Source organism: Lipomyces oligophaga (assembly GCF_038497815.1).
Source record: "Lipomyces oligophaga strain CBS 7107 unplaced genomic scaffold V1516scaffold_3, whole genome shotgun sequence".
Lineage (NCBI taxonomy): Eukaryota > Fungi > Ascomycota > Lipomycetes > Lipomycetales > Lipomycetaceae > Lipomyces > [Lipomyces] oligophaga.
In genome coordinates, this window is record NW_027117787.1 from 1215139 (window position 1) to 1238825 (window position 23687).

Here is a 23687-nt window from a genome sequence, read left to right on the forward strand (position 1 = left end):
TGTTCGGGCAACACAAGTGTCCGGTCGCGCTCTTCTTTCTGTAGACTTAATTTCCACCGTCGCTTGCCATTTTTTTGCTCTTTGCTTCTATTCTCTTTCTTGACTCGTGCTCGCGCAATGTCGAGACCCCCCACCCGCGCCTAGCCCCCACCTGCTGTGTTTTTGTTTATTGACTGTCGGAGGCCCGTCTGCTCCAGCTGCGCTTCGTGCAGGACCGACGACCGTCAGCATCCATGGGCTTTTGTGTTCCGATCCTGTGACGGCACGCCTTCGCATTAACCGTAACTTTCATCAGACTACTGTAAGCGCTAGCGCTTTCTTTTTCTCTACTCATTTTTTACCGGTCCGAGTGTTTGGTTCTCTGGTCTCTTTCTGACTCTTCGCGTTGTCTTCGTCCACGCCGACTTCGAATCCGGTGCTGATTATTTCCAAGCAGCACTCAGCTGGTTATTCCGCTAGGAGAGAGCGAGCGCAATCCAGGTGTAGAGACTGCTTTTGCAGTATTTCAGTATTTCTAGCTGACTCATTCCCCCAGTCATGCGTGTTTTAAATTTGTCGTCCGTTGATTTTCTGTTTTTAGACAATTTGGGGTCATCTAAGCCAGGCCCTGGCTTCCGACTCAGCTTCCGTGTGTCTGCGTACCCTCTAGCCAGACCATTCCATTCTCTCTTTTACAAATATCCCAAAGGCAAACTAATTTGTAATGAACTGGCCTTGCTCCTGCTCTTGCTCTTGCGCTTATTAACAAACTACTCCCCATCAGTCGAGATCTATTCGCGCATCCGCCATTCGTCATCCCTGATGCGTAATCCGCCGCAATTGTGTCACCGAATCAGAAGCGAGCGATTGATCATATTTGGAACTATTTCACAAACTAGCTCTTACAAGGCCGTCGTTTGACTCTGTAGACAAACTAACTTCTACTTCCATGTGTTGCTGCGGTCCATTTTTCTCCCGCGGGTGCACAATCATATATTCTAGACTACCGGATGATTATCTAAACACAGTCGACTCGGCCGTGCACTCTTGCATCCTGTCTCTCGGTTGGCCTCTCTCATCAAGGCCGTCCTCCTGACTTAGTGGATACGCTTCCTATTCTATACTTGTCGTAGCTTCTCGATTTTCCTCGTTGAATTCGCCATAATGTTGCTTTGTGATTTTTACATTAAAACTATAGACATGGTCCTAGTGACCGATGGTTCAGAATGCTTAACCATCAACATAAAGAATGACATTGTACACATACAATTAGATGTAGAAAGACATAAACGGCTCAAAAGAAAGTAACTATAAGGAGTGTGAAGTAAAAACAAAATAAAACAAAATTAAACAAAAATAAAAGAAAGTCGTCGATTCCTTGAAGAATCATTTAAGCACATTAACTCACGATAGAGTTCCAGTGAACGTGACCCTAATTGCCATGTATTTGTTAGCCTCTTGTTCTTCGATACTCGAAATCGTATATGTCTCGTCGTCAATTTGAGTCAACGACCCGCGGTTCACGGAATCCAAACTGTATTTGGAAACAAGCGTGAAGCTCCAGTTTTTCCCTATTGGGTTATTAGATAACGGCGCCGCGTACAACGTCCCGGAGAATTTATCGTCACTTAGTGTTTGTGTCGATATCCGAATGATATAGTTCGTTCCGTCGGATGCTTCTACTGAGATCACTTCGTCTGACGACGTGTCTGTTGTTGAGGATGAGGAAGACGCAGATGTACTTCCATCCGATGAGGAAGGATCAAATGTCACGCCCTGCAAGACCGAAGGTCCGCCTGAATTAACTGTGCGCCGAACGATGTTCCTCACATGTGGCTTCTCAGCTTGTTCCTCCACTACTAAACTGCGTCGAACAGGTACATGAGGTGCAAATTTCCTTCCCATTTCGGCGTCGAAAAATGGGCTTTGGCTAGAATGACGCTTTTGCGGTCCTGCCGTTGTACTGCGTCGTTGGCGCAAATGTCGTCGGCGCATCATTTTTTTGGGATCTGCACTCCGTTTAGTGACAGACAGGCCTGTTCCTTTCTCGCCCACGAGGCACGATGTTACCGCCGTCGCACCAGGATAATCGCAATATACGTCTCCGGAGGTCGCAGAAAAACATGCTAGACCTGTTGAACACTGCCGAACTACCCATACTCCCCATACGCACTGTCCCCAAGAGTATCCATTGCACGCAACTTCTCCGTGAACTGCGCACGATGCGCCTTCAATTGGGCATGCGCTCACCGATCCCGATTCGCTACTAGTATCTGACGATTGAGTAGCTGAAGCAGTCTCAAGACTACTTGGACTACTGGTAGCAAACGATAAACTGCTGCTAGTAGTTGGTGTCTGTTTGGCTTTATTCGCTTGAACAGCAGTGACCGTAGCCCAGTCTGTAACTGCAAGCGTTATTTCCTCGACTAACGTTGATGTCAGCTGAACCCTCGTTGTGCTGGTCAATGTTTCGTACACAACCACAGTTTCAACTGGAACCCAAAGATTGTCGTCATATTCGACCGAAGTAGAGGAGGACACCATTGTAAATACAGATTCGGATTCGTAAATAGACACTGCCGTCGTTGCAGACGACGAGCTTGAAGCAGTCTCAGTGGCAGTAGACGAACTTGACGTTTCGTAAACATTATCTGATGACATTGATATCGATACAACCGGATATGAGGTTGAAGTCGGCAGCACTTCCGCTACTGTGCTACTTGACTCTGCCCAAGTATTTGACCAAGTATTTACCCAAGTGCTAGCTGGTGCAACATCTTCGGCGCTTGAGGTTGTGGCGGTCACAGGAGTCCAATAGCCATCATTATAAGTAGTTGTGCTAAAGACTGGTACTGTCGAACTTGAAATTTCAGATTGCCAGTCATCCAAACTACTACTCGATTCAGTGAATTCTGCGATGCTACTAGAGGTTGTAGGAGAACTACTACTGCTAGATATGGGTTCCCAGACAGGTGTCGAAGTTGATGTAGACGTCGAAGTGATAGTCGTATCTGGATGCCACATACCATCATCAGCGGAAGACGACAGAGAAGAAGTTGAAGTTGTCAAAGATGAAATAGTGGTTTCAGGAGTCCAGATGCCATTATCCGCAGTCGACGATATTGAAGTCGTTGAAGATGTCAAATAAATTAAAGTTGAGGATGTCGAGGATATCAGCGAGGTAGGGGCTGTCGAAACTGTTGAGGACTCTGTCGTTTCAGGATTCCACATGCCATCATCAACTGAAGAAGATATTGTCGATGATGGAGAGAGAGTCGAAGTTGCGGAGGAACTAGTCAACTCGCTTGAAATGGAACTAGTAGATGAAATCGTCTCCGGCGTCCAGAAGCCATCATCGTATGATGTACTAGAAGTCGAAGCTATTGGAGTTGCAACAGCTGACGACGTACTAGTTGACACTTCGGCAATGGTTGTCCAGTCAGCACCAACAGATGAGCTACTGATTGTGCTCGAAGTTTCCGCAGCAGTAGTAGATGTAGTGCCATCAGAACTTGCAAGTGCTTCTTTAGCCAACTGCGCGTAGTTCAACGAACTTCCATCAGGTATGTTGTAATATGCTTGTGAGGCATCCCTAAAGCTGCATTAGCATTTTGCTTCCTGTTTCTGCTATACTACATACCACATCATAACACCTCCAAAACTTGAATAAGTGCTCTGTAATTGCGAGATGATGCTCGTGAGTGTATCAATATCGACATAGCCAGTACCAGCTGCTGAGTCACTTGCCGGAACTCCGAGATATACTTTCGCATCTGTATTGTAACTTTGTGTTTGAGCAAAAGTGTCCCAGCTGTCAAAGTTGAAATCGGAAGTCGCGCTGGCAGTCCACTGATCTACACCACAGTAGTTGTTGTAGAACTGCACAAAGTAAAAGTCAAAATACGACGAAGTCATGGCATCTGTTAAGAAAGAATCAGGCATCGGACATTGTGGTGCACCAGATATATACATTTGTTTTGTTCCTGCATACTCATCCATATATGTTCTCAGCTGGGTAACAAAAGTAGCATATCCCGTCGAGCTGCCGCCTTCTATATCAAGATCAAAGCCGTCAACAACTGAGTCTCCAAACGGCCTGGTATCGGACTCGCCGCCTCCAAATAAATTCCAAACCGTCGTAGCAAACGTCTCAGCTTCGCTATCGTTACTAAATCCATAAGATCCTGAGGCACCGCCTAGAGAGAGAAAGATTTTCTTTCCGTTTGCCTGGCATGTCACGATATCATCTCTGTCGATTGATTAGCTAGATGTCATCTCAGCCTTAATGCTATACGTACGCGATAGTAGGACATTCCAATAGTTCAGTTCCATCAAAATAACTTCCATCTGAGCAAGCAGACGCAAAATTAATTTCTGGTAGATTACCCTCTCCAAAAAAAGTAGTGAGAAACGACAGCACGATGATCTATTCACGTTAGTTTAAGTCGTTCCCAGCCATATAAATTCAAGCTCTCATGCCCTCTTACATCATTAGTCGAATCTGTACAGTATGAAGCCAAATTCTCCTGTGAACCCACTGCTCCGTATGAATTCTGTCCCCAGTACATGACCATATTCGAATCACTTGAAGCGTCGAACGCAGCTGCAGTAGTAGACAAAACTGCAACAATAGAAATCACAGCCGAGCTGAGCGAAAAGAGCGTCGTGCTCCTCGTCATAGTGTCGACTGTTCAATATTCGGTTCGTTTCGAGAAACAAGTTCACAGCTAGATGTATCCAAAAATTCAAGTAGTCAAGTGCTGAGTTGATTCCGTAGAGAGATACAGGTAATGCAAATTCACCTCTAAACATAAAAATATAAAGATCTACAAAGAATCATATTATTGGCATCTCTTGTACGCTGACCCGCCTCCACCTTGGTGAGTTTGGCCATGGCTCCGAATCAATACGACTTCTGCTTCAGGTTGAAAGTAAACAAACCACGTACCAAAAAAACCTGTAAATGGGTACAGACAAAGATGAAAACAAAAGCAAGGAAATTTCAAACCAATAGAAAACGAAAGTAAACTTTGTTAAAAGCAGAACGGTCAATTGTGCGGACCGGGTGATGCGAATGATTACCAGAGTTCGGCCACCGACAGTCGTTAGCGTGGCCTATCCACCAAATAGGCATTGAAGATTCGCTTACAGCGTTCGCCCATAACAAGCCTCTAAATTTAATTGATGTGCAACATCACACTCTGAAGAAAGCAACTTTAAATTCAAAAGTAAACAAACGACTCTAATTGTCGCGCGATTTTGCATCAGAGTATGCTCTCCTGCGATTCCTCCATTAACCTTCAACCACTCTGGATGCCGATCTATGATATTCAGCAGATCCATGCAATTTAGCCGTTGACAAAGTTTAATGGCTCGAGCCAAAAGAAAAAAAAAACAAAAATTGAAAGAACTAAAAGTCTGGTGGCGCTGAACTGCCGACCATCACATCTTAAATTCGACGCGTCCACATTTGATTGTTTGTAGTTGCGTTGTTGCCATAGCAACCGCTTCATCAGTAGTTGGGGAAGATAGCCCGAGAATACTGTTGCTAAACCGTTGTGTCATCGACAGTAGTAGCTAATCTTGCATACATGGGAAACGAATAAGAAAATGTTCTATATATTACTGTTTTCGGTCCACATTTGGGTGTTTCTATCGTCTGATTTTCTGATTTGAGATGAGACCAACTGTGAAGCTCTTTGATTTCCCCTGCTTTGACGGATCCACCTCCTGCAGGTGCAACGGACGAGTCGGATCAAACTTGACCACCAAATGTGTGTTAGTATATATTGGTCTCCTTTAATGGTCCCTTTTCAAGTTAATTTCCTGCTGGGGGTCAAGGTGAATATCGGTCGTCCTAGCAACGGAAGAAGAAAGAGTAAATAGTGCGCCGCGCGTGTCCAATGACGTGTTCGGGAACAAAACAGTTTAAGAAGATTGCCGAGTAATTTCCACTTAAAATATGAAAATGGTTGATACGACAGAAAAAAAATATTTCATAACCTTTTAATTCTGCAGATATAAGCAATCTATTTGAGTCTCAAATGGATCCTTGCAGATCCCTCTTGTCCACGGCTGAAGATATATATTTTTGATGGACAGAAAGTACGATAAATTTCTCACCAGTTTAGAAGCGCAAGCGATGAAACTATATCTGTCTGTCTGCGTAAACTGAAACCGGGCTAAACAGCGATCACTTCATTCGCAGTTATAGTATTAACGATATTGCTTTGGATACCGATTTATCAATTTTCTAATAATCTGCTTCTCATGTAATTTGAGCATTTGAAACTTACCTCTTCCCATGAAAATAATGAAATATACATCAACAATTAGTTCGGGTTTAATTAGCAGAAACAGCCGACTTGAGCGCGCAATACCGGACCGTCTATGAACTAAGCGGAGGGTACGTACGCTGTAAGTGCTGCGGCTGGCCGGAGAATCTCTCCCCTCTGATGTAGCATCCGTCCCTAAAAACAAATTGATTTCGAATATTGACGGTCCTTCTTTTTTTTTTTTTTTTTTTTGGCTAAGAAAGCATTTGTACTCGTCAATTCTTGTATTAGATAGAAAGCCACGTCGAGTGGAGCATTTATCAATCTACACTAGAACATGCTTCAGCCAAATAGGGATCAAGATTGTAAGTTAGCTGCATCATAGATGCTCCGATATGTACTGACCTTCTACCTCAGACTACATTTTTGTTGCCCATCCTGATCTTAAAGAATTTGATGTTGCATATTATGGAATTGGAAATCAGAGCATACCATACACGATTCGATGCACGGATGAAATACCCGCTAGTATTTGGGAGGACGAGCCGTCCGCAGTGAGTTCCGAGTCTCCGATATTTGCTTGCTATGAGTTATATAATGCGGATCGAGTACGCGTAGGATACACATATGTTCGAGAACAGCAGTTTGATCCGCCAGCCTATGGAACTACAGGCAGTGCTCCATCATCGATCTCCCGCCGTCAAATTGCAGATCTTGCTTCCATCAAATTAGAAAACCCCGATACGCACGCTAAATTATCTCTGGCAACTGTCCAATCAACAACGTTCAGAACACTATATACCGAACTCAAAAATACTGGATTCAGAGATGGACTCACATTTACCTTCATTGATGGTTCTGCTCAGCGAATATCGCTCTCCTGGTGCGTGCCTGAGAAATCAAAGAACAAAATGCGTGCTCAGCTTTTACATATCGATCCGATTACCAATCAGCGGCATTTACTTGTCGAGCTGTTCATTAATGACTTAGCGTGCTTTGTAAAGTGTTTGGCGCTTCCGGTTAGGTCAAAACCGAATGTTTTATCCACGGTTCAAAATCACCTCGATGATTTGAAAATCACGGATATGCGGGGTTTTATGGCGCAGATACTTCTCTCAGCAATTGCATTGGCAAGTGTTGTTGTACACTCGAAATGGGAAAGTAGATCGGAGGACGAATACATCCAATCAACAGAACAGACGACCACTGCGTCGTCTCCAAATGCAAATCGGCATTTGTTCCAGCCCTTTCATTTGTTCCGGTCGCGTGCGTCTAGCCAGTCGCGGCCAGTGCCAACCTCATCACGACCAAACTCATCGCATGTTGACTATGACCATGAGAGAGCTGTTAAAGAGGAAGTGCGCCGTGCTCAGGCTTCAGCACAGCGATCCTCAAGTCAATCTACACCAAGGACTGAGTCATCTAATGCCTGGGTTCCTCCATATCAACCGCCACCCCAAGTCAGTCCTCCTATGGCTTCAACTGAATACCTTCGTCATCCACTTGCAGATTTTGGAATTAGCACCGAAGACCAGCGCCGTGATATGGAAGCTATGCGACAGCATGTGGAACGCCAAGAACAACTACAGCTGGATGAAGAGATCGCACGCCAGATGCAAGCAGAGGAGTTTGAGAATTCTGGATCGACAAGGTCTTCATCACGAACTGAATCAGACATAGATTCTACGATAGAAGATTTACGGCGGTATTCAATGTCTAGTCCCGTAAATGCGGCAGAGGATGGATTTCGAGATTCAAGAATTGCGCGACTACCTTCTGTTCCTCATCGCAGACGGGACCCGATCCGTGAAAGTAACGTATAGAAATATAGAATACTTATGTTTCTGAAACAAATTTAAATTATCTTTTGTTAAGTAAATCATATCTTTACACGAAGATTGAAGCCGACCTTGAACACTCGCGTAAAAACGGCCATCACCCCAGCAGCTACTACGATGGTGGCGGAAAAGATGATGGTATGTGTGAACGAGAAGCCATTATGTTCGAGTAACGCACCAGCGACAGGTGTACCAACCAACAGGCCTAAGGACGCAAAAAAGAACGCCATTCCCATTCGTGTTCCTAGTATCCTGATATCTGGGGACAAACTTGTGAGACAAGCAGGGGGAAGAGACACAAACGTGCCAGAGAAAAAACCATAGAATATACATATAAGCACGACACCAGAGACTGAGTTGGCAGCAAGCCAGCAGTAACCGACGATGGCAGTGAGGAAGCTGAACGGGATGAGGATGTTGACTGGGCCGACGATATCTGCAGAAAAATTTGGTATGATACGACCGAATATTGACGCACCATTGAGGATAATGAGGGTATAAAAAGAAGTATTTTCGGAGAGAATTCCGTGTTTATAGGCGTATGACGCCATGTAGTAGAACGGTACGTAGATGCCCATGAATCCCAGGACTGCGAGGCCCATGAATGACATGAAGGCAGGGTCACGCAGTGCCGACAGATCAATCAGCTTCCTCGCATGCTTTGAATGCGGAAGTCTTGGACGCATGATAAGAGTTGCGTAGATTAACGTCGCAAACATGATGAAACCGATGATGCGCGTTGACCAGGGGAACCCGATTTTTGGCTGCAGGGAATGGAACACTAGCGGATAAACAATTCCGCCAATCGACCCACCCGAAGCAGCGATCCCAGTCGCAAGACTTCTATGGGAAGAAAAGTACTGCGGGATCAAGGCAACACTGGGGATAAATAGACATCCACTTCCAAGACCAATCAAGACTGCTTGCGAGAGAATCACTTGGTAGTATTCCGTACACAGACTAAGCATCATCATTCCTAAAACAACCATAAATGATCCAACGATTATCAGATAGCGCAGATATCCCCGATCAAATAAAGGACCAGTTATGACTCCAAAAAGCAGCAGCAGAAATGACTGGATAGAACCGATCCAGGCTATTTGACTGGGAGTCTTATGTGAGAGATCAATGGACACATAGTAGCTTTCAAATACACCAAACGTGTTTGAAATTCCCCTGGTTAGATAAGTAGTGTACTTAAATGGTGATAGAGAGATTATGAACTCACCAGCTATTGAAAAACAAAAAAAATGAACCCGAAATCTGAAGCCAAGCCTCAAACCCTCCGTCTGGCGGCGGCTCTAACTGACGAGGGCTCTCATCGACCTGCTTCTCTGTGTCTTGCACCTTTTCGCAATCAACTTTTTCAATATTTTCGAGCGACACAATGTCATTCTCTATTTCATCATCCTCAGTGTTTCCATTGTCGAATGTCGGACTCTGTCTCGTTCCGGCAGTATTGGGAGTATCGAGATCGAGCATTGGGGCAATGAGAGGACCCTTCAAACAATGGCGAGGATGAACAATAGGCGAATTTAGTGCGGCGACTGGGTGTAGTACCGATTTTCGAATCTGTTCACCTGTACAAACACTCTGAGTATTGAAAACAGCTGGATCAAATAAAAAACGAAAGTAAGATTATTGCCGATGAGAAATTGCAATTATTAAATACAGTTTTGCCTTGCCGTGTCGTAGTTCATGGATCAGAGTCAATCATCTGTTCTGACTAATCTCTCCGTGATTAAAGTAGAATTTGACGTTTGCGGATTAATAAACAGCACAACATTATTCCGTTGAGAAAGTAGTGAAAGATACCTCGGCTCGCTCCCCTGAATTATTAGGTTGTGACTTTGTTGAATTACTAATAACGTACTAACAGGGTCGTGCTTCTTTAGAACATTTTTAGAGTGCAATAGTAAATCACAGGATGAAATAATCAGATTCAGAGCTCGATTACGTCATATTGCTCCTGCCTCAACTGCCCTCTGTCGGAATTCTGTATCTTGAACCAAACAAGTAATCTGTTAATATTTATTATGATTATAATTCCAGTCAGATTGTGAATCGTTCAATGGGCTCCTGCACACCGGTCTGCAGAGTGGAATTGTTGAATGTTGATTAAGCTTGTTGGCGTCTGCTGTTAGACGGAACTGTTGTCGGGAAATGTTGCTTGTTACTATTGGCTGGTTGTCAACTGTTGGATTTTCACAGTTGATTGTTGGTTGCTTTGTATCCGGACAAACATTCTTCCCCCACTATATTCTATTCTGGATGCCAAATCCGAAAAAAATATAATGAAGATTTCAGGAAGTTCATCATCACTTTAAACTTCGTAGCTTATATGCACAGATGCAACCCCACTCAACGCAACCAGAATTTACCCACTAGATACTTCTATTTGGACACTACATCATTATGCATGTAATTATAGGTTGAAGAGTAGAGTCTATTTTACAAAGGAGACAAAGGACACCAAACACAAACACTTGTTTTGAGTAAACACATCATGCAAGAAATTAAGCAATATCAAGGCACCAAAATCAAGCACTAATGCAGAATAAATAGAAAAAGGAGGTCGACGTGAAAGTAAAAGAACCACCAAAACCAAAACCACCAGTCATCTATTTAAGCAGTGGAGCTCTTAAGGTAGGTAATAAGATCGTTACGATCCTTAGGCTTCTTAAGACCAGCGAAAGCCATCTTGGTACCAGGAAGATACTTCTTGGGGTTCTCGAGGTATTCAAAAAGCGTATCGTCTCCCCACAAAACACCAGCACGCTTGTTCGCGTCAGTGTAGGAGTATCCATCAGCAGTACCGGAAGTACGACCAATCAGACCATGAAGGTTGGGACCAACTTTGTGAGCACCGCCGGCCTCGACCTGCACGCGTTGTTAGTTAAGGTGCAGGCAATAAGAAATGGCAATTAATTCCACCGAATCACTTACAGTGTGGCATTGTGCGCAGCGGGTCTTGAAAAGACCAGCACCTTTTCCAGCATCACCTACAACCAAAAAGAAAAAAAAATGTCAGAACAGATCTTCCGGTCAAACCTCAACCACGCGTGCCTGACCAGCCGGAGCTCTCTACTCCAGTGGACGTCACCACGCAAAAAAACATACCAGGAGCGTAAGGCATCTTAAACTAGATTATGAAACAGAAAAAAAAAAACTGAAATAAAAGATTAATCGGCAAAATGACTGTCGAAACTGAACACTTTCACACAGTATCTTTCAGGAAAAAAAGGAAGACCGCTTGAACAGACGCGGAAGGCAAACCCAGACAAATATAAACCCAAACAAAGCGAGGTAAGGCCGCGCTGCGCCGGACATCAGCCACTGACACCGCCTATATAGCCACCCTGTTCACTCTTTGCCGACTCTCTGATTGGAGTACTTCCGAAACCAAGCCACATCTCTAGCCACTGGCCCCGGAGCAGTCCGGGACCACTCCGCCAATAGCAGCCAGGGAATTACTTTTTGCCCGGCTTCCTAGTGCAGAACTGGAACGAGATACTTGAAATTCGATAATCTGTCGGCGACGACGGCTCGTTTTGCTGTCGGGTTTGCTAGTCCACGACAGAATGACAAAAGACTGCAGTACGGGGAATTAGAACAATCTGCCAGCTTCGGCCGCAATTGGTCGTCACGAGATTGCCACGGCTACTCTCAATATTTCTTCTCTTCGTCTCCCGCTCCCATTCCTCAGCTCTGCTTCTGTTGCTACATTCAGATACTGTTGCCCGATAATTCCTGCCTGCTCACCGTCTATCTCCTCAATTGACCCGTTCCGTATACATCAAACCCGTCCGCTGCTCTTCCCTTCCTCCGTTTAATTTCCTAGGCTCCTCTTCTCCCTCGCTATGATCACGTGCACAGCTCCGACCAGGTCTCGCTTTCCTCCCAACGTTAGAGTCCCAATGGCCAGCTTGCTACTGTGCCGGGCCGGGGCGGGACAGACAGTTCCCCGTACTTCTCCGCTGACTACCCCTCCATGCAATGACTACACCCAGCTTACTCCGACATCATAATGAAAAGCATCCGAAAACACCGCTAGATTTGCATTCCCTAATCAGTCAAGACAATAATAATACGTAGTTTACACAAAGCTTCAGAGTGACGTTATTAGTCCTTGGAGATCACTTTTCGGCCTCCTTGGCTACTCCCGTACCTGCTCCTGCTCCTGCTCCTGCTCCTGCTCCTGCTCCTCCTCCTCCTCCTCCGTCACTGCCTGTCCGCGACAGACTTCCCGGTGCCCCGCTAACACTACCGCCAGCCGGTGGATGATGTTTCTTCTTACTGCTATACTCTGCAAATGACAGCTTCTTCACCGGACGAGGTGGAGGCTGCGGTGTGTGTACAACTGTTGGAACTGCTCCCCCCGCTCCAAGTGTATTTGATGATCCTGTCTGCGGCAAGCCTGTAATTGCCGCCGTAGAAGTTCCCGAACTGGTCGTTAACGATCCCACAGCAGCTGCTGTTGCAGGAGACAATCCATTTCCCGCTGAACTGCCCCCGCCGCTCGCACTTCCGACACTGCTCGTCCGTTCCCCTGATACATGTCGCACCGGAGTTCCGACCAAACTAGTTTCATTCCCTCCAAGTCCATTTGCGCTCACAAAGGGAGATACATGCACCAGACCTGGTGACTTCAACGAGCTTCCCGAATTCTGAAGACTAGTGTTCATATGTCCTGGTGTGGCCAGTGGCTTGCCATCAAAAGAAAATGGTTTGGATATCAAGTCATCAGAAGCTTTACCCTGCATTATATTGCGTGTGGTATCAAGACTAGTGGATAATGGTGTTTTTGCTAATGATGGCGTCTGGATCGATGTTAATTTCGAATTCGGTGTCGCGGGTATAGCATGAGAAATTATTGGACTGCGTGATCCTGTTGATTCTCCTTGATCAGCTGGCCGCGATGCCAGCGATGTAGTCGCTATGTTATTGGAGATCGCAGAATTCAATGAAATTGGCTGTGTGCTCATAGGCTTTCCTGCGTGAGTGGCTCCATTTATTGGAGGTAATGATTTTGAAAGAATCCTCGGTGAATTTTTCGGTGACGCTTTCGGGGATTGCATTGGTGAATGTTTGGGTGAGTTCTTGGGTGAAAGTGCAGTAACAGATTTATGCGTTGACTTGATCGGACCTGCTGCTGCTTTGAACTTTCCTGCTGGCTCATCTGCGACATCAGAAAAGAGATCGGCAAGGTCCGGTCCTCCGCTCTTCTGTGCATTGTCCAAGCTTTCCCCTACTGTCTCTGCTTCTTTGGTTACCATACTAGGGGATTCTCCCTTGTTTGATCCTTTTAGCTCGACTACAGGCTTGCTGAGCCCATCATCATCCAAATTTTCTTGCTTAAGAGGCGGAATGTGGCCATTGATTGCTCCACTACTGCTCATTCTTGAACTGACTTCTGTATCGGATGCTGAAACGGGGTCGCTTCCAAGCGACCTTGGATTGGACGTTGAACCAGGAGATGATGCTAGAAGCCGAGCAGCTTCCTTTTCTCGTGCGCGAAAGAACCGTCGAACCAGCACAAGCTTAGGAGGTAACCAATCAATATCATCATCTGTGGACATTTCGCTCTCCGGATCGTCTTCTGAAACTCGACGAACGCTTTTTTGACTACGACTAGCAGCTATCCGATCAGCCCGTGCTGTAATCTTCTTCTCTTTCGAGCCAGGGATATGTCCCTTCACTTTACGTTCGGAACCTGAGATTGATGATCCATCTGAAAAGTCATTGCCATGCTTTCGCGACTTGACTCGAACTTCTGCATTATTTCGGTTCTTTCCGTCGCCTGTGCTTTCTACCCGCTTTCTTTTCCGTACAGTATCCCCTGTAATTGGGCTCTTCGCAGAGGTTGGCTTTGTGTTTCGTTGTATTCCGTGTTGCATGGGTTCCTTCCTGTCTTGCTCTAATCTCTCAATTCTTGCAATATGATCCTTTATTTTCTTTTCTTCACGAGCTGACATCATACTGTAGTGCAATGACTATCACTCCAGACAAATCTGAAATCCGATCGTGTGGAAAAATTGTATCTTGCAAGGCAGAATTAAAGAAATCACAAGTGGCAGTACGTCGTAAGTAATATGGTCCGACACTGTCCAAATTATGTAAACGATTCAGACTGGAATTCGCAGCTGTAAAGTTTATTTCTGATCGGATGAGGATTCGGAATTGATTACTGTAGTTCGCTATAGACCTTCTGTGATGACGGCATTATACGCCAGATCTCTCTAAATCTTAACTCTAATAATCGACTCTCAGAAAGTAAAAATCAATCCTCAATTATTAAAAAGGCGAAAAGTTGCTCTTCCAAATCCTAGCGTTAAATAAGAACAGATTCTGGTCTCTCAAATTTTCCGGAAAAAATTGTGACTGATCACTACCACTTCCGGTCAAAGCAGGGACGAATAATCCTTCTAAATCCCCCGTCACCTGGAAACCACACGCTATCTTAGAGTCGAGAAAAAGCAAGTCAATGCCACTGATTCAAATTTGTCGCAAAAAATATCTCAAAAGATATTTTCAACTCCAATTCGGAGTATGGGCAATAAGTGGAAGTGTCGGTGAGAGGAGGCGCACCGTAACAGAATAACTGTAAAAACTAAATAAAGATATATGGCTTGAAGTATAAAATATCTAGTGCAGATAAAACCATAATAAGAACATAGCGCAAAATTTAGCTCATATTCGATCAGAACAAACTTGAGCCGCACAATGGGCGGAGTTATCTCGGTGAACGAGGCCAGGAACAGAAACAGTCATTAACACAGAACGATTCCGTAATAATATGAAGAAATGATTGGTCCATAATAAGAAACTGCAGATTTGGAAAACCACCAGAGACATAGACTCAGTAGCTGCCAAATATAGAACTTCAGGGAGGGTGCAGAAGATGGGTCGGCGCAAAGGTAGAAGGAAACATCCCAATATAATATATATCTGGAGACAGCTGCTCGGGCTTGTTCGCGTGGCCGTCTGGATCTAGCAGGCTAATGTCCGAGTGATGATCAATATCACTATCACCTAACTTAAAGAGAATTTGCTTATAAGCTTGTTCGGCAAATACGCTAGTGTCAGGCACTGCATGTAACTCTCGTGCATACTCTTATCCTTCAGAGTACAAAAGCTTAGCACTATATACTCCGCTCTCACATCACAAAATATCTGAACCGGAAGTCCATTTTCTGAAGCCGGCGTGATAAATATCAAGTATTTATTCCTCTGTAGATCGATAAATATAGCTTTCTGCGGCGGAGCTCCTGAAAAATACTTGTCTGTCGCTCATCATCCGCTCTTCAAGTCTGTGCACAAGCATCCCAGCAAGATTCTCTAGATCGCACGACCAATTTCAGATAGCGGAGTCAGCAGAGAAAATGTTCACTACTAAATCAAAGTCCCATTTAAAACTAAATTTTTCTGTCGAAAGCTGTACCAAAGATATAAAGAAAGAAAAAGGGAACAACCCATGATGATCAATCTGGTGGATCACGTGGAATTGTAACGATGGGTCGTGAAAGGTTATCAACTCATGGCGACAAAGTCGTTGGAGATTAGCTTGTCAGTGATACTACGGTTTGTTATTACGTATACTTTAGTTATTACAAGCATAAAGTGAGAGAGCATAAAGTAAATTATGAAACTAGTCACAGTTAAGACATTTTTTACGAGAAGACGGTCATAGAGCAGATTTCAAAGTCATGCGCTCGCGCAGCATCTTCGCTTCCGCCTCCATTTCTTCCATGGATCGGGGTGTTCTTAAATCATTATCGACGCCTAGAGAGTCGTCGGCTTTTGTGTAATTGAGCTTTTTCAGCTGATTGAATGAGAGCTCGATGTCAGCGTCTCTCGAGCCCATGAGTTTGTAAATGTCGTCGACGTCCGGTAGATCCTCCAGTTTCCGAGGAATAATGTGGCAGTGTACCTATCCGAGTTAATTTTTGGAGTATCCAGACCAGAAAGCTAGTCACTAACATGAGGCACCGATTGTCCAGCCAGAGGCCCATCTTGAACAGCTATGTTCATCGATTGGCCCTTATAGACTTCTTCAATGACATCGGCAACACGCTGCACAGTAACGAAGAGGTCGGCAACCTAGATCTATAGTTAGTCTTTTGAACTGGATCGTAACCACGTGGAAAATACCTCGTCGACCGTGAGATCGCGAATGCGGGGAACAACTCGAAGCGGACAAACAAGAACCTGGACAGAACGATGTGTCCCGTTAGCGGATAACGAACAACAGACAACTAAAAAAAATTCATGGGCTTCTGCCGCACAAAAGAGCCAGGAAAGCCGGTTGCACATACATGGCCAGGAAGGAGCGGTTTCAAATTAACAAGGGCAAAAGAATGTGTCGATTTCTAGATCTTCTGTTAGCAATGGCTCGACGAAAGATGGAATCCGGTGCAAAGAAATTGGTATCCACGCACATAGAAGACCTGAGTTGTCACCACAAATCGGCCAAAATGTATCGTCATTATAATCTAATCCGCATTCAGCATCAAATCAACTGTTCTACAGTCGATCTGTAGTTCAATCGTCCAAATCGGCTTTCCACCTCAACCTCTCCTGCTTCACAGGATCTGCGGTTACCTGTTGTCCTCCTCCCACTACGCTAAATCCGAGCTAAGTAGCCAGACTTCTCTACTCTACTAGCGCCTCCAACACACTCACTGCTCTTCACTATTACCACATAAGCTTGCCGCTCTCACGTGATTAATTCTCACGTGCTGCGACTGAATTGGCTGCCGGCTGGCTGGCGGGCTGTAGAGCCGGTCGACGGTCATCCTGAGGGAACTCTCTCTCAGCAAGGCTTACTGTACTTGCCCTGCATTTGCTGCTACTCCACTCCGCTTTGACCGAGAGTTGAAGTCGTCCTAATCTTCGCCGGTTTATCTCTTTCAATTTTCGAAGTTTTCTGTTTGTACGTCGTCTCTTACTAGCCGATCTCCTCATATTGCTACCTCCTGCTGTAGATATACCGTCTTCACCTCCGTGTTCAAGATTTCGGTCCATCTCACGGCTCAACGCTGGTCGATTGTCTTCCCCTCTCTTCTGCTCCCTTTTACGGCGTGCTCAATACATACACTGATAACCGTCTGCTGGCGCTGTTCTGCGCACCTCATTTCTGTTTTCTACCGCTTCTGTCCGAACGATCAATAATCGACTTTCTATCCTCTCTTGCAGATTGCAAAGCTGATCGTATTTCATCAACTCTGGCGCTCACACTTTGAACTAGTTTTGTGCGCTAGGCACCGTCTTGTGTGCTCCTGCTGCGACTACTCCTACTACTCTTACTCCTCCTCGTCCTACGCTCTCCACATCGCCACGAACGACAACATTCATCACCGACTACACAAACCTCGTTTTTTTCTAGAGCTCGTCTCAGTGATGCGCAACCATGGCTGACTTCGCAAAGTCTCTTTTTCATTTTTCCTCCCCTTTTCATGCTACGCCTTCTGGAAAGCAGGACTCCCAGACCTCCCCGACTGATACCGAATCCCAGATGTCTTCTGCAGCTTCTGTTTCTACTGCTACTCTGAAGTTGCAGCCTCCGGTTGTGGAATCTCTGCCTGTATCGGGAAATGACACCACTCAGTCTGCTGTTCCCGCCGCGAATGGTGATGCTACTTCAGACGTCTCGGTATTAAAATCTAAATTTTCCTTTTTCACTTCAAAGGCAAAGCCCTCCAGTGGCACCACATCCCCAAATGTCTTAGGTGAATCTTCAAAATTGCCCTACTCCGCAGCAGGCAACTCAAATCCGGATGAGAAATCTTCTTCCGCATCCTCGCAATCTTCTGACTATCATTCAGACTCCTCGAAAACTACTCAATCTAATGTAAGTAATAAGAAGTTCAGGTCGTGAGTTTTGCCGATTGCTTATCCACTAACGTTCCAGGGTCCTTCTCCCCCCGATCCAGCTTTCCCGCGCGAGACTAATACTTCATCATCTCCTCCTCTAGCGTCTTCATCCGCATCATCCTTCTCTAATGCCACCTCATCCGCCGCCACTGCTGCTGCTACCGCCGCCGCTGACTCTGTCAAGCCGCCTAAAGGCCGACTGATTGTCAAAATCATTCAAGCTCGGGGACTGAAAGTAGTTGCAAGGGACCCCTGTCCTTACGTTGTCTGCACTTTTGAATCGAATGAATTTATCTCCGAGGGTCCGAACCCCAATGGAATTGATTCTCAAAATAGTCGCATATCCTCATTTTTCAAGACCGCAGATCCGAACTCCATATATGGAAATGGACATATCCTTTCGACTGGCAGTATTGCTATTCCAGCTCGCAGCCGACAGAGTTCAACAACGAATTTGTCGGAGCTTAAAGGTCGTACGCCTGCTTCAGGAGCAAATCCTAGCTGGAAGCACGAAGCCGTATTCGATGTATTAGGCGATCAATCGGAGCTAGATGTCAGTATCTATGATCAGCATAATGACGATGCATTTTTAGGTCATGCTCGAATTCCACCGATACTTCGCAGTGAGCAAATTTTTGATGAATGGTATACTCTTGAACCGCGAGGCGAAGGCGATGTCGTTTCGGGAGAAGTACGTTTGCAAATGTTATATGAGACTATCCAAAAACGTCACTACGGCCCGGATGATTTTGAAATCCTCCGTCTTATTGGAAAGGGTACGTTTGGCCAAGTTTATCAGGTACGCAAGAAGGATACGCATCGCATTTATGCCATGAAAGTTCTATCAAAGAAGGTGATTTTGCAAAAGAAGGAAGTTGCGCATACCATCGGTGAAAGAAACATTCTTGTTAGAACTGCCACTACGGATTCGCCATTTATTGTAGGCCTCAAATTCTCTTTTCAGACACTGACTGACTTGTATCTGGTTACCGACTACATGTCGGGTGGTGAGCTGTTCTGGCATTTGCAGAAGGAAGGAAGATTTTCAGAAACGAGAGCAAAGTTTTATATTGCGGAACTTATCTTAGCATTAGAGCATTTGCATAATCATGATATTGTATATCGGGATTTAAAGCCTGAGAATATTCTCTTGGATGCAAATGGACACATTGCCCTTTGCGACTTCGGTCTTTCTAAAGCTAATTTAGCGTCAAACGACACCACAAATACATTTTGTGGAACGACGGAATATCTTGCACCGGAAGTTTTACTGGATGATCAAGGCTACACAAAAATGGTTGATTTTTGGTCACTGGGCGTTTTAATTTTTGAAATGTGTTGTGGATGGTCACCATTTTATGCCGACGACACACAGCAAATGTACAACAATATTGCATTTGGAAAGGTTCGATTTCCAAAAGATGCATTGTCAACTGAAGGGAAAAGTTTTGTCAAGGGACTTTTAAACCGTAACCCGAAGCATCGTTTAGGAGCCATTGAGGATGCAAAAGAACTTAAGAGGCATCCTTTCTTCGCGGATATCGAATGGGAGCTTCTTGTGCAGAAGAAAGTTCCTCCGCCTTTCAAACCACATCTTGTTTCAGAAACAGATACATCTAATTTTGATCCAGAATTTACTACGGCTTCGACAAGTGCATTACAGAGTAGCAGGTTCATGACGGGTTCGACCCCACTTTCTCCTACTCTACAGGCCAATTTTCAAGGATTTACATTGTAAGTTTCTGTATCCGATTGTTTAAAAGAATTCTAGTAACCAATCGTCTTAGTGTTGATGAATCATCGATCGATGAACATTTTGCTGGTCGAGACGCTCGATCTGATACTAATGAAGATGATGATCGGTTTTTGGAAGAATACAGTCATCATCGTCATAATACCGATGCCACGTTGCAGGTTACAAAGACTCGTCAGGGATCCTTGAGCAATGTCCAGGAAGAACCAAGAGCTTCTGTAGTATCTAAAGATGATCAGGATATGAACGACCTCGATGGAGCTGAGCTGTCGCGGAAGATGAGCGGAGTCGAATTTGACCGTGGAAATTATTCAGACGACGATGCTTACGTCAATGGGCAGCGCATTGATATATAATAATAGCTAGGCGTATGGAATCGATTTTCTGTTCAAGTTTTACAGTATGTCTCGGCCTTGCCCGACTTATTATGGATGGTCTAATATAACTAGTGGCCAAATTGGAGCCAGCAATAAATTAATCATGATCCGGCCACATTTCTGTTAATATCGTTGTTATGTTTGGTATTGTGGATGCAATGTGTTAAGTCCGGATATTGTATACGTGCTTGGGCTTTGGCTTTTTGTTTGTGTTTTTTATTTTCCCTAGTCGGTGTGGTGGGGGTAATACTGATTATCATTCGGATTTCATTTTTCTTTCAATTGTGAATAGTAAATAATTAATGTCATTGCATGCAACCTCTAACTTATTTTCCAGACGCGTAAGGGCAGCTGTAGTTCCAGAATTTTACGTACTTGCTTGGTCGAGTGGATGGAGATTGGAGCATGGTGCGCGTTAGGAGGAGTCTTGCTTAGTGTGGATAATTCCCACATTCTTGCACGGTACAAAAACGCATATTTTCTGACTGTATTTGTGTCTGCTGGCGGAGGTCTTTGCTTCGACCGGCAGACCGCGTAGGCTACTAACTGCTGTCCCGTAGTCTTTAGCCCTGCCAGGTCTGTCGGTCCGCCAGCAACAGATGGTAAGGGTGGTTACCGATGTACAGCTCCGTGCTATGATCATGCACGCCACCATACTTTGAATGTCAGTTAAGGGGACCATTTGACTTCTAATCAAAGTGATCGGAGCCTTCAGAGAAGTATGAGGTCGATATAGCGCCTCGCGCCTTTCGAAGGTTTCAAAGTTCCATCATTGTGGTTGTCACTGCCAAAATCAGCCGTTGGACTGAGCTTAAACTAGATCAATCTACAGCCGCGCCTATGTTCTAGAGGTACGTCTGAGTCTGTTATGCCATAGGCAATGATGAGCAGGATACAGAGACATCTGTTACTCCCTCCCTAATCAAGATGACAGAGGCCGGAAACGATTTTACTAGTTCAAGAGCTGTATATGAGCATAAGGGAAAGACGGGTTACTTCATGCCGATTCATGCCCAAGTCTGCCGCTGGTTGGGACCGGCTTATCATGATGGGTACGATTATATCGTCATCGTGCCTGGCGATCTTGCTTCAAATGAGATTCAACTGCTTGCTCTGTGCATTGATACAGGAAGGCCAGACTTGGGCTAATGGTTTCTAATCGCCGCTGTCAGTCCGTAGCCAATTTACTACCTTCCCTTTTGGTTCAGCAGCCACGAGGCAACTCAACCGCTTCTGCCAAAGCATAATGGGGATGCCATGCGGATGTGTACCTGTGTTTATTCAGATTGGCCGGTTTTGATTTCGTCACCCCTTGTCCTTGTCACAAGATTTTCTTTGTCTACCTTCCTCTTTTCAGTCTTTCTATTTCATTCACTACTCGAATATTCTGACTAGTTTTGTAGTGGTGTTAAATAGATTTCTGTCAACATGGCGCAATACTCTCCTCAGAATCAACCGACCTATCCTCCTCCTCAGCAACAGCAGATCTATGGAGGAGGTCAGGCACCTCCAAGCTACGATTATCAGGCTGCCAGCACGAACGAAAAGTTCAATCGGAACGAAAAGACTTTTGAGGAGCAATTCAAGGTTGAAAAGCCGAAGTGGAATGATATTTGGGCTTTAGTTTTCTTTCTCGGCATTGTTGCCGGATTCTGTGTTGTTTCTGGAATCACAATCAACGGATATTCTAAAAATCATTCCTTTTTCGGTGGAACAATTTACGGAGGTGCAGAGTCGTTTTCATTGAACACAAACACTATCATTCTTCTAGGTTTTGATGTTGTGATCGCACTTGTATTATCGGTTCTCTACTTTTGGATGGCGCGTATATTCACGAAGCAGTTCATTTGGATCACTGGAATTCTGAACGTGGTCTTAGGATTTGCGACCGCGATTTACTATTTTGCTGAGCATTATTACTCTGCCGCAATCACGTTCCTCATTTTTGCCGTCATGGGCGCGTTGGCTTTTTTTTCGTTCATTAAACGGATCCCGTTCGCGACTCTGATCTTGCAGACCATTATGGACGTGACGAAATCACAACCTTCCGTTCTCGGCGTCTCTTTGATCGGCACTTTAGTTGTCGCTGCTTTTGGTGCGTGGTTCTCAGTGACTTTGGTTGCAACCTATGCAAGGTATAATCCGACCGTTGATAATCCCAACTGCAGCAGCTCTGGTTCAGGGGGGTGTTCGCATGCAACTTTGATTGGACTCATTGTCTTCATTACATTTTGCGGATACTACATCACCGAAGTGATCAAAAATATCATTCATACCACTATTGCCGGTGTTTATGGGTCGTGGTACTTCTGCTCGAGATCCATCGAAGGTATGCCTCGATTTCCGGCTCTCGGTGCCTTCAAGCGATCGATGACATATTCACTTGGATCGATTTCATTTGGAAGTTTGATTGTATCTGTGATTCAGCTATTACAGCAACTGGCGGGCTGGGGGGAACAAGCTGCTCGCCAAAATGACAATATTATCGCGGTAGCCTTGATCTGCGTGCTCCGATTCTTCATAATGTTCCTCCAATGGGCTGTTCAATTTTTTAACCATTACGCTTACTGCTATATTGCACTCTATGGATCTGCGTATATTCCAGCTGCTAAGGAGACATGGAAGATGCTCAAGGATCGGGGATTTGATGCGTTGGCAAACGACTGTCTTATAGATCCTGTTTTCAATCTCGGAGCTCAGTTTGTCGGATACGTAAGTGCTTTGTTTGCCTACCTCTATTTGACATACACCAAGCCTGCTTATAACGATGGTGGCAATTATAATGCTCCGGTTGTCGCGTTTGCGTTTGTAATGGGACTACAAATCTGCAGCATTGGAGGCACGCCAATCAAAAGTGGAGCTGCAACCTTCTTTACTGCGATGGCTCGCGACCCCGAAGTTCTGAGAATGAGCTACCCAGAATTATACAATGAGATTGCCAGACTGTATCCTCATGTCATGCAGGCTGTTCATTCCTGATTACGGTACTGTTATGTATTCTCGTAGCGTTTGCAATCCTACAGCTGAGTTTTCCGCTGGATCAAGATAAATTACTTGTATAACAGTTGCGTGTAATTGATCAAAGTTAATTGATTATTTGATATTTTCAGCTTCGATATTTCTGTATTGAGTTGTGGTCGAAGAGTTTCAAGAACGATCGCTGCCTGCCCGCCAAGAGCACAGGTTAGTTAAGGTGGGAAAGCAATCATAAGAGGTTTCTGCGCACCCAACTTGAAAAAGTCTAGACATGTGTAGTACAATTTAGACCAAAGCAATACATATTCACTTGTAATATAAGCAGTAAAAATGTATATAAAAATATATGGGAAAGATTCTTTTCGTTATTTTTTACATTAGCAACAAGATCACTTTCAGTACTTTCTTCTGTAGGTGACATCTACCATTATCAAGGTATCTCTTAGCATTTCTGACCCCAGCCCTAATAATATTCACGGTGTCTAAAACAATGAACCCTTATCTCCTGGTTTGTCCATTTTGGCCAAATGGAGCCTTTCTTTGGTCGCGATTCCCCGCTTACTGCGATCTGCTTTGCGCAGACAGGGTTTCGATTCGCACGTCGATTCGAAATTAC

At 44.8% G+C, this 23687-nt stretch overlaps 9 protein-coding genes across 9 annotated transcripts; 3 read left to right on the forward strand and 6 right to left on the reverse strand.

Annotated features, from left to right (window-relative positions):
• Nucleotides 1-1142: 1142 nt before the first annotated feature.
• Nucleotides 1143-3582, reverse strand: V1516DRAFT_284897 (uncharacterized protein). The gene has a single exon (XM_066918849.1). The coding sequence runs from the start codon at nucleotides 3208-3210 to the stop codon at nucleotides 1384-1386; it is 1827 nt and encodes a 608-aa protein (XP_066778247.1). The 5' UTR covers nucleotides 3211-3582; the 3' UTR covers nucleotides 1143-1383.
• A 24-nt stretch (nucleotides 3583-3606) lies between these two features.
• V1516DRAFT_695436 (glycoside hydrolase superfamily) lies at nucleotides 3607-4553 on the reverse strand (the record flags this gene model as incomplete). The annotated part of the gene is made up of 3 exons (XM_066923991.1): nucleotides 3607-4228; nucleotides 4278-4405; nucleotides 4467-4553. 3 exons carry the CDS (start codon nucleotides 4551-4553, stop codon nucleotides 3607-3609), a joined length of 837 nt encoding a protein of 278 aa, XP_066778248.1.
• Nucleotides 4554-6591: 2038 nt separating this feature from the next.
• V1516DRAFT_663721 (uncharacterized protein) lies at nucleotides 6592-8077 on the forward strand (the record flags this gene model as incomplete). Its single annotated transcript, XM_066920536.1, has 2 exons — nucleotides 6592-6619; nucleotides 6672-8077. The coding sequence occupies 2 exons, from the start codon at nucleotides 6592-6594 to the stop codon at nucleotides 8075-8077; spliced, it is 1434 nt and encodes a 477-aa protein (XP_066778249.1).
• A 56-nt stretch (nucleotides 8078-8133) lies between these two features.
• Nucleotides 8134-9574, reverse strand: V1516DRAFT_685046 (major facilitator superfamily domain-containing protein; the record flags this gene model as incomplete). Its single annotated transcript, XM_066923594.1, has 2 exons — nucleotides 8134-9268; nucleotides 9321-9574. The coding sequence occupies 2 exons, from the start codon at nucleotides 9572-9574 to the stop codon at nucleotides 8134-8136; spliced, it is 1389 nt and encodes a 462-aa protein (XP_066778250.1).
• An 862-nt stretch (nucleotides 9575-10436) lies between these two features.
• Nucleotides 10437-11320, reverse strand: V1516DRAFT_649760 (cytochrome c-like domain-containing protein). Its single transcript, XM_066920234.1, has 3 exons — nucleotides 11213-11320; nucleotides 11039-11094; nucleotides 10437-10972 (listed from the first exon to the last, which is right to left on the reverse strand). Exons 1-3 carry the CDS (start codon nucleotides 11226-11228, stop codon nucleotides 10718-10720), a joined length of 327 nt encoding a protein of 108 aa, XP_066778251.1. The 5' UTR covers nucleotides 11229-11320; the 3' UTR covers nucleotides 10437-10717.
• An 854-nt stretch (nucleotides 11321-12174) lies between these two features.
• Nucleotides 12175-14426, reverse strand: V1516DRAFT_285229 (uncharacterized protein). The gene has a single exon (XM_066918850.1). The coding sequence runs from the start codon at nucleotides 14068-14070 to the stop codon at nucleotides 12229-12231; it is 1842 nt and encodes a 613-aa protein (XP_066778252.1). The 5' UTR covers nucleotides 14071-14426; the 3' UTR covers nucleotides 12175-12228.
• A 1287-nt stretch (nucleotides 14427-15713) lies between these two features.
• On the reverse strand, nucleotides 15714-16716 carry V1516DRAFT_673537 (HIT-like domain-containing protein). The gene is made up of 5 exons (XM_066921930.1): nucleotides 16531-16716; nucleotides 16408-16461; nucleotides 16244-16300; nucleotides 16073-16192; nucleotides 15714-16022 (listed from the first exon to the last, which is right to left on the reverse strand). Exons 1-5 carry the CDS (start codon nucleotides 16576-16578, stop codon nucleotides 15777-15779), a joined length of 525 nt encoding a protein of 174 aa, XP_066778253.1. The 5' UTR covers nucleotides 16579-16716; the 3' UTR covers nucleotides 15714-15776.
• A 785-nt stretch (nucleotides 16717-17501) lies between these two features.
• V1516DRAFT_663726 (kinase-like domain-containing protein) lies at nucleotides 17502-20074 on the forward strand (the record flags this gene model as incomplete). The annotated part of the gene is made up of 3 exons (XM_066920537.1): nucleotides 17502-17942; nucleotides 18003-19699; nucleotides 19753-20074. The coding sequence occupies 3 exons, from the start codon at nucleotides 17502-17504 to the stop codon at nucleotides 20072-20074; spliced, it is 2460 nt and encodes an 819-aa protein (XP_066778254.1).
• A 1076-nt stretch (nucleotides 20075-21150) lies between these two features.
• On the forward strand, nucleotides 21151-23174 carry V1516DRAFT_285807 (plasma-membrane choline transporter-domain-containing protein). Its single transcript, XM_066918851.1, has one exon. The coding sequence runs from the start codon at nucleotides 21524-21526 to the stop codon at nucleotides 23072-23074; it is 1551 nt and encodes a 516-aa protein (XP_066778255.1). The 5' UTR covers nucleotides 21151-21523; the 3' UTR covers nucleotides 23075-23174.
• The last annotated feature ends 513 nt before the right edge of the window (nucleotides 23175-23687 follow it).

What these genes read in the sequence shown, in the direction of transcription:
- V1516DRAFT_285229 (XM_066918850.1), bottom strand. Translation starts at nt 14,070, where the DNA reads ATGATGTCAGCTCGTGAAGAAAAGAAAATAAAGGATCATATTGCAAGA.
- V1516DRAFT_285807 (XM_066918851.1), top strand. Translation starts at nt 21,524, where the DNA reads ATGGCGCAATACTCTCCTCAGAATCAACCGACCTATCCTCCTCCTCAG.
- V1516DRAFT_284897 (XM_066918849.1), bottom strand. Translation starts at nt 3,210, where the DNA reads ATGTGGAATCCTGAAACGACAGAGTCCTCAACAGTTTCGACAGCCCCT.
- V1516DRAFT_673537 (XM_066921930.1), bottom strand. Translation starts at nt 16,578, where the DNA reads ATGACGATACATTTTGGCCGATTTGTGGTGACAACTCAGGTCTTCTAT. An exon ending in AACCGCTCCTTCCTGGCCAT is followed by an intron (nt 16,301 to 16,407) that starts GTATGTGCAACC and finishes CGTTCTGTCCAG; the next exon opens with GTTCTTGTTTGTCCGCTTCG. An exon ending in GCGATCTCACGGTCGACGAG is followed by an intron (nt 16,193 to 16,243) that starts GTATTTTCCACG and finishes CTATAGATCTAG; the next exon opens with GTTGCCGACCTCTTCGTTAC.
- V1516DRAFT_649760 (XM_066920234.1), bottom strand. An exon ending in GCTGCGCACAATGCCACACT is followed by an intron (nt 10,973 to 11,038) that starts GTAAGTGATTCG and finishes CAACGCGTGCAG; the next exon opens with GTCGAGGCCGGCGGTGCTCA.